This window comes from Arachis hypogaea, chromosome 3 (assembly GCF_003086295.3).
Source record: "Arachis hypogaea cultivar Tifrunner chromosome 3, arahy.Tifrunner.gnm2.J5K5, whole genome shotgun sequence".
NCBI lineage: Eukaryota > Viridiplantae > Streptophyta > Magnoliopsida > Fabales > Fabaceae > Arachis > Arachis hypogaea.
Window position 1 is genome coordinate 5597666 of NC_092038.1, and position 11148 is coordinate 5608813.

General features: G+C 29.0%; 2 protein-coding genes across 2 annotated transcripts; one reads left to right on the forward strand and one right to left on the reverse strand.

Annotated features, from left to right (window-relative positions):
* Positions 1 to 3025: 3025 nt before the first annotated feature.
* LOC112789044 (uncharacterized) lies at positions 3026 to 4870 on the forward strand. The gene is made up of 3 exons (XM_025830763.3): positions 3026 to 3181; positions 3531 to 4006; positions 4143 to 4870. Exons 2-3 carry the CDS (start codon positions 3533 to 3535, stop codon positions 4551 to 4553), a joined length of 885 nt encoding a protein of 294 aa, XP_025686548.1. The 5' UTR covers positions 3026 to 3181; positions 3531 to 3532; the 3' UTR covers positions 4554 to 4870.
* Positions 4871 to 5247: 377 nt separating this feature from the next.
* Positions 5248 to 8296, reverse strand: LOC112789043 (gibberellin 2-beta-dioxygenase 8-like). Its single transcript, XM_025830762.3, has 3 exons — positions 7656 to 8296; positions 6604 to 6928; positions 5248 to 6002 (listed from the first exon to the last, which is right to left on the reverse strand). The coding sequence occupies exons 1-3, from the start codon at positions 8135 to 8137 to the stop codon at positions 5772 to 5774; spliced, it is 1038 nt and encodes a 345-aa protein (XP_025686547.1). The 5' UTR covers positions 8138 to 8296; the 3' UTR covers positions 5248 to 5771.
* Between the last annotated feature and the right edge of the window lie 2852 nt (positions 8297 to 11148).

Genomic DNA, 11148 nt, shown 5'->3' on the forward strand with positions numbered 1-11148 from the left:
AATTTACTCACAATTCTTTAATTGTATAATTTATGAATACTTAAAACACAATCTCACAAGTCTATCTATTTGCTCCATAGTGTTGGCATTTGGTCCTAATTGAGTTCCCAACAAGCTCACTCAATTTCCTGAGGTTGCTATTGAGAAAGCTTTCAACAAAATGGAGAATTCTATCCTCCAAATATGGTTATGGAAATTGCAAAGATGGCTCCAAATTGGACCTGAGATCATCCAATGTTTCCCTACAAATTTTCGAGCAATTCTTGCATGATCATGTATTATCCAGTGCAGTCTATGTTGGTTTTTCTGGCTTGTTTTAACACACCCTAATGTTGACACCAAGATCCTTGAAGAAATCAGAGTGAACTTTAAAATTGACAAAGAAGATTTGCTCATTTTAGGGGTGGAAGACCTTAACAAGCTAATTTACTTACATGGAAATCATGTTCCGTCAAGTGTTCCATCAAATCTTATACACTTGGTAGTGGAGATCATGTTAACGCAAATACTATGGTGTATTACTCCATATACTCAATGGGAAGAATGGAACAAATATGGGGAAAAGATTGCTTGGAATTTAAGCCTGAAAAGTGGATTTTGAATAAAGGAATGTACCATCGTACAAGTTCATAACTTTTAATTAATGCAGGCCCCAGATCTTGTTTGGGCTAAAAAAATAAGCCTTATCCAGTTGAAGAGTGGAACTTTCACTTCCAAGTGGTGGAAGGACATTCTGTGTGTCCAACTGTTTCTATTGTGCTACACATGAAGCATGGGTTGCAAGTTAAGGTTACTAAAAGAGACAATTGATTTGACGGAGTATATATAGAACCTTTCTAGGGTAAAGTTTTTCTTTTTTTCTTTTTTTTTTTTAAGTTTGTTAAAAGTTTTAAAAATATTTTAAATTTTATTTTGTTTTAATTTTATTCGAAAATTTTTTTATTTGTACTCTTGATAGATAAATTTTTAGTTTAATTATTCTATTAGTTTTTATAGTTTTACCAAATTTATAATTATATTCTTATACTTTTTTCTTTCAATTGGATTTTTATATTGCTTTTAATTTTATAATTAAGTTTTTTTGTGAAAAAATATTAGAATTAAATGAATAGTTCTTTACAAATTAAAGGTATTCATAATTAACAATCTAATTAAATCTTTGAACGCATGTATTTTGTGAGAAATATTTCGTTATTTTAACATTTTTACATGAAAATGACCTAATTATAAAATAAAAAATAGTGTAGGGACCAATTGAAAAGAAAAAAGTATAAGAACCTAACTGAAATTTTAGTAAAACTATAGAGACTAATAGAGTAATTAAACTATAAATTTTTAAAAAAATTAAAACTAATTCAATAATAATGTATGATAACTATATATGTCTGATTTGTTTGTGTTAAAGATTATTCTTATAAAATTATTATTGAATTGGTCATAATTTTTTTTAAAAAATAATTGTTAGAAGTAAATTGGATATAAATTGAAGATTTTTAAGACAAAATTAAAATAAAATAAAATTTTAAAATATTTTAAATTTTGTATTAAACTTCAAAAATAAAAAATATAGTTTATCCAACTTTTTATCATTAATTTTCTTAATTGTTGGTTATTGTGTTGTGTTGTCTTTTAATATCTACTTCACATGGAATTAGTTTGTCCTCTCAATAAGATTTATTTATTAATGATAAAAATGATCATAAAAAAATTAAAAATCCACACGCAGTTATTAATATTTATTATTATATAAAAATTTAAAAATTATTAAATAATTTAATAAATTTAATTAAATTATTATTTAATAATTTTTAATTATTAAATTCACAAAAAAATAATTTTTTTACTAACAAAAAATGAAAAAGAAAAAAAAGATAAGATGATAATTATATCTGATTTATTTGTATTAAAGATTATTCTTATAAAATTATTATTGAATTGGTCATAAATTTTTTAAAAAATTAATTGTTAAAAGTAAATTGGATACAAATTGAAGATTTCTAAAATAAAATTAAAATAGAATAAAATTTTAAAATATTTTAAAATTTATTGATAAATTTTAAAAATAAAAAATATAATTTACCCAACTTTTTATCATTAATTTTCTTAATTATTGGTTGTTGTATTGTGTTATCTTTTAATATTTACTTCACATGAAATTAATATGATCTCTCAATAAAATTTATTTATTGATGATAAAAATAATCATAAAAAATTAAAAATTTACCTACAGTTATTAATATTTATTATTATATAAAATTAATATTTAAAAATTAATAAATAATTTAATAAATTTAATTAAATTATTATCTAATAGTTTTTAATTATTAAATTCACATAAAAATAATTTAGGCAAGTCTTTACTAACAAAAAATGAAAAAGGAAAAAAAGCAAAAGGTAAGATGGTGGTAGGCTGGTAGCACTTAAACTATTAGATTTTAAGTTAAGGATAAAATTAAAATATTATAGTTATTTATTAATGGTTCGAGATGAATGATTTTAAAAATTTTTACTTTTTAAAAAATTAGATATTTTTATACTTTTAAATTAATTTTTTTTTTGAAATAGAAAACCATAAACCTATTTGTCATTTATTAAATCATCGGCAAATAATTTAATTAATCAATAAGAACTTTGTCAATTAATCAAAATTTTTAACATAAATTTGAATAATAATTAAAATAATAAAAAATATTAATCATAAGAATTAATAATACTCCTTCGATTTTTTTTAAATTAAAAGTGAGACTTAAATTCGCAACTTTAAATAAATATAAAAAAGATTATACTATTTGAATATTCCTTTGATTTTTCACGTAGTATAAATGATCACATAATTTTTGAAAGAAAAAGTTTAGGGACTAGCAATTTTATTGTATTTTAGCCAGCATGTAACTAGCAAAAAAAAGTGAGCTATTGGATAAAATCTCACATTAATCTCATACCATCGAATCATCATTAATGACTAGTTAATGACTACCAATCACAAATATTGCTATCCCTAACATTGCTCTTTTTTAAAATACATAAAATGAAAATATTGCAATTTCCAATGAATCAATTGACAGTTGACAGTTAGTCAGGTAACGCCACTTCCTTCTCCTTCCGAATTCCCTGTACTCTGAACAGTTCCAATCAGCTTACGCTTCATTTGGGCATCGAAGCGGAACCCTAAAATTCTAAGGTATGGTGAAGCCAACGTTCTCTTTTTTCCTTGTCTCCGTGCAAATTTTACTTCTTACTAATTTGGAGTTTCTTCGCCCCTTCCGAAACCTATTTTAAATGTCAAACAACACTGTTCTGCGAAACCCTATTTCCCCCAAATTGAAGTTGTTAACATTATTTTGCTACTAATTCCACGGGTAAATCTTAATTTCACTGTAAATTTGCTTATTTTTTGTTTTTCACAATCTTCAAAAACAAAATCACCATGCTTGCTGTGTGCTGGAAATTTTGGTTTATTCTGTGTCGGTGATTCAATTATTGTTCCTGCTTGATTGTAACCTAAAAATGCTTTCTCTCTTTGATAATAGGAATGCATACTTCTGTTGAGGGAATTAAACGTCAGTTACCGTCATGGATGGTGAAGAAGGTTGGTACCAATCATGTGAGTAACTCTGACAATGTTGGTGGAACTACTTGTTCTGTGGACAAAGGGGACGTAGCTACAGAGAATGGCGGAAATCGTAAAACTCAAAAGGAAAAGGAAAATGCAGAGATAGATCACAACAGGGGAGCTTCAAAGAGGACATCAAACTTAAATGCAAAGGGTGAAGCTAAGAGAAAAAGAAAATCAAGCCATGGTGATGGAAGCAGCGGTAGTACCATTCAAAAGAAGAACAATAAAGGAAATGGACCAATGGATCAAGCTCGTAAGTCGTCTAGAAAGAAATGCCGAAATTTAGAGGATCATAGACGTGATAGTACTGATGTAATTCCAGGTCAAGCATCTGATGATGAAAATGATCTGGAGTTGACGGTGGATGATTTAATGACCATAGCAGAACAGGTAATTTTCTTCTCTGTTAAGATTGATGGAGAAAATTTATGTGTTTTGAAAGTTTGCTCAAGTAATCTAAATAGAAATATGTTCACCATTTTTGTCATCATAATAGAGCATTCAAACTATTGTCATGTGCATGCAGTATGTCAAAGAACATGAATACAAGAAGAGGCAAGAAAAATCCAATAGACAGGGTGAATCAAAATCTCAAATTCCAACTAATAGTGAACCAGGCACTGCTCTTGATTCCTGTTGCAAGAACACAAAAACACCTAGTTCTTCAAGGGAAACTCTCTGTGGTTCCACTCGACCTGGTAAATTAATTACTACAAGCACTTTTCAACAAGCTAATCCTGCTAAAGAATTTCTGGAGATGTACTTTGGTTTCAAACCCCTCGAGAAGGAGGAAGAAAAGCAATCTGTTGTACATAACTTAGAATTTACCTATGAGTGCACTAGACAAAGTCAAGATGATCATGTTGGAGAAGAAGTTGTCCCCTTGACTAAGAAAAGAAGCACTTTGAAAGACAAGGTTGCAATGTTTCTTGACTAAAACCTGTTAAATCATTCGAGAAGTTACGTTTTATCCTAGATTGGTTGTAAGTCAATCATTTTCGCTAGGGTGTAAAGCTCCTCATACCTCAAATTCTGATACAATGTATTTGAAATGCTAAACACTCATCGCTAGGGGACACAACAGTAAAGCATTTTCTTTGACACATCATGAGGCAATAGGTTGTTAGACGCAGCTATTGTATAGACTACATTGTACATTATCATCAGCTCAACCGTAGAAGATAAGTGAACACATAATAAACATATGAGCTCTTGTTTTTCTGTCATCTATAGAGAACTTATAGTTTATATTGATCCTATATGATTAACTTTAATAATTGCAATGACTGGAATATGCATGTTTCTGGTTGATTATTATACAGTTCTTACCTAGTTCAGATTAGTTAATTATCAATGGAGGAATCTTCTTGTGAATTTTTCTATATTTTGACATATAAATTTAATAATAAGAGATTGGAACAATTACATCAATAGTATGTTCGGTCTATCTCATTGATAAAGTGGGGTTTAGTTCTGTTTGGCTAACTTTAGACATTTATCTAAATTATATTTAGAGTCATAGCCAGCGAAAGGAGGACCATGTGTTGGGGTAGAGTGCTTTCTGTAGCGCCTTAAGTGCAAAAGCAAAATCTATTTGCATATACATGCTTTGGAACAAGACTTATCTCAGACTTTACATATGATATTGGCTCTTTTGTTTTGATGATTTTGCATGAATATGATTATGTTCTTTATAGCTCTATGTAATCAGATTATCTAATTTTCATTTTCTATGCCTTTGTATGCATTTTGTCTGCTACCTGCAACACCTGCCCTTGAGTAGAACAAACAACCAAACCTTTCTCTGTCTCTACAATTTCTATTTGAGTTTTGTCTCTCATATAGCTTTAGAGATCTGAATACCACTCTCACATTGGATAACTTTATGTTGGGTGCACAATCATTCAATCGTCTTTACTTGATACAAAGTACATCCATATTTGTTTAAGAGATGTTAATATAAAGTAGGAAAGGATAAAACTATGTTGTTCTGGTGCTTCTACTTGGGTGCCTTGTAAGCACTGCTCACTCTGTTTTTTTTTTTTTTTTTTTTCCATTACATATTATATACCTGGACAGAAAAGCTTATTTAGGAATAAAAAATATTGGAACTGCCCATTTTCTCTAGTGCTTTGTTGGTTGTCCTAATTGTATGTTAAAGCAGAAATCTTGATAGTCCAATTTTGTGTCCTATGTTCTTGATATCTTCCTGAATTCGGTGTCTGTATTCTCCAAATGTGAATTTCCTGTATAAAGAAGGTTTCCTGTAGCCATTTATTATTGTACTGTAAGAAGGGCATAGGAAGTATGCTATGGAATATCTATCCATTTTGTCATTTGCCACTACCTTGTGCTCCACACTTTTGTACACGTCATTGCTCCATGCCTGTATTTGGATTTCCAAAATGAAAGCCATTGTTAGTGAATGAATCCATTAATATATAATTGACCATATAATAATTCTTTTCTTTTCTTTTCTTTTTTCTATAGCCAAGGTAGTATTATTAGAGAATTGATGTGAAAATTTGAATATGCATGCATCTTTGGCACTAGGGGTTGTATCAATACCCATTTTGTGTTCAGCAATCATTCTATTATTGAATATGTTGGAGAGTAATTAAGCCGGTTCACTTTAGGTTTCTTTCAATTTAATTCTTAGCCTTCAAAAGAGACACAGTTTATTTAAAGACAAAGGTATTAATGTATTATAAGTAATAAGTGGCCCATTTTATTCTTGTCAAAGGATGAATTATAGATTCTTTGACTCTTATGCATATAATAGAGAAAAAGTTGGCATGTGTCGTGTTTAGTTCTAGTATTATTATATAACTTTCTTATTGGTAGTTGGTCATACTATTTAAGAATGATATATATGTTAAAAATGATTGATTGAAAGTGAAAGGAAGCTACTGGTAGTAACAAAATAGAGTAACTATGGTTACTTGAATAGTTTCAATAATACCTAATAATTCCATATAAGTTTTTACCTGAAAAAGGTCACCGATGTTAACAATTAGAGCATCTGGATTTGGTTTTACAGCAACCCATTTGGAATCTTTCATGAGTTGGAGGCCACCAACTTGATCTTGATAAAGGATTGTAAGGAAATCACTGTCAGTGTGAGGTACTAATCCAAAAATTTCATCTTGGGATTTTGGGCATGATGGATAGTGATTTAATCTCAGAAAGCATGTGCTTGCATCACAGAGTTTTTCAATTGCATCATTTGGGTAGCCCAAGTTTTCTGCTAGAATGCTTGCTAATAATCTAGAAACTTTTAACATAGCTGGTGCAAATTCATTGATTGCTTCCCTGTATCCAAAAGTTAGAAACAAACAAATTAAGTTGCAGTTCCTAAACGTGAGATCATGCATGATGCATGTGCAATAATTCTATTGTCCCATTGTTAAATTGTTATCTGAATTCTGGTTGGTTCCAAACTATTATTTTACTCAAGAGGGACCAGTGCATGTACAACAATAAACTTTTGAAAGCCAACCTGTCAAGATATGGAATAACTGATTCTAGTAGTTATCATTCACTCATTCTACATATTTTAATAAATTTTTGAATTGGTTCTTAAACCTCATATAACTATCATCATAATGCAAGGAGTTAGAAGAGAAAGTTACACTTCCATCATATGATTTTGGTCATGGTTGGTGTCTTCCCTATGAAACAAGTTATCCATATGCATGGCTTGACTAATAAAAAAACTATCATAATTCTTCCAAATTTTCCATTTACATTCTTTTGACTGTGTAGTAAACTAGCAATGCTTGTGCATACCAGTGCTAAGTGGATTTAAGTGATGTGACACTTATTTTCCTTAATCAAAGTTTAGAGTTTTCAGCCTTTTGGATGGAAAAACTAGAAAGATTTTCAACTAAAATACAGGATTGTCAAATATCTTAGGCTGTAACCAACATCAATTCTTTTATTCTCGAATCGGAGCTCTGAGGAAGATATTAAGAAAACCATGTTGAGAAGGAAGATTATAAGTCACCAAAAGAAATATACATAAGAGTGATTTTTATACCTTAAAGAAGTGAATTCACCCCAGGAAGCTGCATCAGAAATCTTGGTGAGAGGAATGTGAAAGGCTTCTGACCAAGAAAACTGGTTTGAGCGAGTAGCTGTTGGTGTTCCCCATCTGTAAGGATTGTTCAGAATCTCACAAGTGACCTTCCTGTCAAAGGGTACCTTAAACAACTTCATTTGCTCTTCCTTCATGTTCCTCAGTAGCTCAGTGCTTATTCCATGGTTTACTACTTGGAAGAATCCCCATTCTGATGCTGCCTTGCATATTGCTGCAGTGCAAGCCACTCTTTCTGTGGCATTACAACTTTCAAGACCACTAAGGTCTATCAGTGGAAGCTCACATTCATCCACTATAGGATCATTGTGAATTTCAAAAGTTCTATTATTGTTCTTGTTATTATTAGCATGTTGGAGTTTGGCAGATTTCCTTAGAAGTGCTTGATAATGGTGCAAGAGTGGAGGGTTTGAATCTATCATCATTGTTGCACCTATTGGCTATAGCTAACTTAGTTGTTTTTGTATTGGGGTGAGTGTGATGACAAGTAGTAGTAGAAGAAGGAAGAAAAACCTATTGGAGACTAAGTTGATAAATGCATTTATAAGGTGGATTGGAGAATAGGGACAAGAGTACGTGCTCTAGAAAAGGAGAAAAAAGAATTCATGTTATTTGAGTATATTTAATTCATATTTTAAAATATTTATAATTACTTATATTTTTGTTTTCTATTATGACCTTTAACCACCACAGATTAAAACGTGAGATTAAAAAGATAATATTCTAGTAATTTTATTCATTTTGAACAAAATTATCTTTTACAAAAGAATACATATGAGTTAGACTAAAAAAAACTTTTAACATCTTAAATATTTGGTAAAAATTAACACATATTTGTTTCATGTAAAATTAATAATTAAAAATTATTAAATAATTTAATATATTTAATTAAATTATTATCTGATAATTTTCAATGATTAACTTCAGACGAATACAATTATGTTTAAATTTCTATCTAAATATTTGTCTAAGGTATGAAATGGACAAACATTGAGGACAAACCGGACTGTGGAGGCCTTGACATTTGTCAGAGAGACAGCAAGTGTTGAATGATACTCAAAAAAAGTGTAAATTCTAAAGGCCATAGCAAAAAGAAAAAAATATATATAGTTGGCAAATATGAACGAACGAGGATTCAAACGAACCTAACTTAATATTTTGACTTAAGAGACATAAAATTAAAGAAATAGATCCCACGGTTGGAAAGAAACCTTTATGGTCAGCATTATATATAGAGTATACTATAGAGTATAGACCCTTAAGTTACAATGAATATTGAATGTTTTATAGGATATTAGGTTGTATACACTTTTGACTTGTATTTTATTTTTAAGAGTAATAGACACAAAACATGATTGCTTGCCAAACAGGATATTCCACCAAAAGTGCATAAAGATAAATAGCAAATGCTCATTGGGTGGTTGATCTGTCCTAAATGTCTTACATTGTATGTAGTATTCTTCAATGTCCAACGAAATTTGGTGCTATCTTAATGGCATTATGTCTTACCTTTGTCTTCATTCTTTATTGTCTTTGCATCTATTTGCCGAAATCACTGCTAAATGCAATAGGTCTAGTCTCTGATGATGATCATCTCTATAGCTATACAATTAATTTTCTCAATTTGAAAACTCTCATTAGGGTAAACACTTGCATAGATAGAAAATATAGTTAAGGAAAATACCGATGAGATATTCTATTGTGAGAATAAGGTGACATTATTGTTTTAACAACCACTTTCATAATAACTTGTGGTAAATATTTTTTACCACTGTAATAGCCGCTAGAAAATAGATTATTACATATACAAGACAGAATAAAATTTGAATTATCTGATACATGTTTTAGTAAATAATAAGTAAACTAATCACTTAACTAACTCAAGTTGATTCGATAAAAATTCTATTTATATTGCTTTAACTATATAACTAATCGTGTCAAATGATATGAGGAAGGTAAATAGGAGAATCTAGTAATAATACAAGTAGGTCATTGCTTTTAGAAGACTAGATATTATGTTCAATTTAGGATAAAAGTACTATTTTGATCTTTAGTGTTTGGGTCAAATCTTAATTTGGTTCTTAACGTTTCAAGCGTTCAATTTCAATCTTAAAAAGTTTTAAACAAGTTCAATGTGGTCCTATCATTAAATTTGATCCTAATAGTTAACGAAATGATTGATGTGGATGTTAATAACGTTAATAGTTAAGTCATATATTCTTCCATATGTTAAAAAAATATAACTAAAATTTTTATGTAACACTTCTCAATTTTCTTTTTGTACAAAATTTCAAAATCCTAACAATCAATCATCAATGTTTCAAAATTAAAAGAAAAACTTATATTAGTAATAGTTGGTGGATCGATTTTATTTATATACTGAAATCGAATGCTATTAGCTCTTTAATATACAAATTGTTTGTGTCAACTTTAATGGTGAAAAACATTGAACCTGTTTAAAACTTTTTTAGTATTGAAATTGGGCGTTTAAAAGTTTTGTAGACTGAAATAAGACATTTGAAACGTTAGTGACTAAATTAAAATATTGGAGAACAAAATAATACTTTACTCTTCAATTTATTTTATAATGGACAAAAAAAATTTCAAGATAAATATATATTCTTTATTGAAAAAATAAGCTATTTGATTTTATTTATAAATATATTTGTATATAATATCTTAATATTTTAAGCATTTAATTTTGATACACAAACAAACAGGGTAAAAAATGTTAAAAAGTGAGTTTTAAAAATTGATGTAACACTGTAAGATTAGTTGTGTACGTAATATTCTACTGTGCATAAAAATTAAATTCTAACAATGATAAAAAGGATTAAAACTTAATTCATTCTTTTAGAAAGTATTTCCTATCTATAGCATATAGTCTAATAATAATATGACTTTGGTCTTTTTTAAATATATTATAAATATAACAATTCTACCAAGATTGAAAGTTGATCCATCTTAGAAGTATAGGGATCTAGGCATAAACTTAGCTAATTAGGAGGTCTAGAGTTTTTATTTGGCGGGTTCTATGGTGTCTTTGTTATGGTGCCTAAATTGTCTAACTTCTCTTTTGAAGTAAAAAATAAAATGTTTAAAGTAAAAAGTAAATCATGTAAAATTTATTAAATATTATTTATTTATCTCTTTTAGTAATTTAGGTACAAAGTAATAGGCATAATAGCATTCACCTTTTTATTTATACTAGATTGGATAATGATTTGTGAAACCTGTGTGAGATTAGACTTGATAAGAGTCAACACCTATAAATGAGTGAAGTCCTAAAGATATATATCTTATGTTATATGTTTTACTTTAAAAGCTTAAAAAGCAAAACCTCCTTTTGTACCTATAAATCTTCAACAGTTGGAATTTCTCAAGGCCTGAATTCCCTTTGCCACTTCTCTTGTTCATAATTCATGCCAATAAGTAT

What these genes read in the sequence shown, in the direction of transcription:
- LOC112789043 (XM_025830762.3), bottom strand. Translation starts at nt 8,137, where the DNA reads ATGATGATAGATTCAAACCCTCCACTCTTGCACCATTATCAAGCACTT. An exon ending in GGTGAATTCACTTCTTTAAG is followed by an intron (nt 6,929 to 7,655) that starts GTATAAAAATCA and finishes TTTTGGATACAG; the next exon opens with GGAAGCAATCAATGAATTTG. An exon ending in ACATCGGTGACCTTTTTCAG is followed by an intron (nt 6,003 to 6,603) that starts GTAAAAACTTAT and finishes ATCCAAATACAG; the next exon opens with GCATGGAGCAATGACGTGTA.
- LOC112789044 (XM_025830763.3), top strand. Translation starts at nt 3,533, where the DNA reads ATGCATACTTCTGTTGAGGGAATTAAACGTCAGTTACCGTCATGGATG. An exon ending in TAATGACCATAGCAGAACAG is followed by an intron (nt 4,007 to 4,142) that starts GTAATTTTCTTC and finishes ATGTGCATGCAG; the next exon opens with TATGTCAAAGAACATGAATA.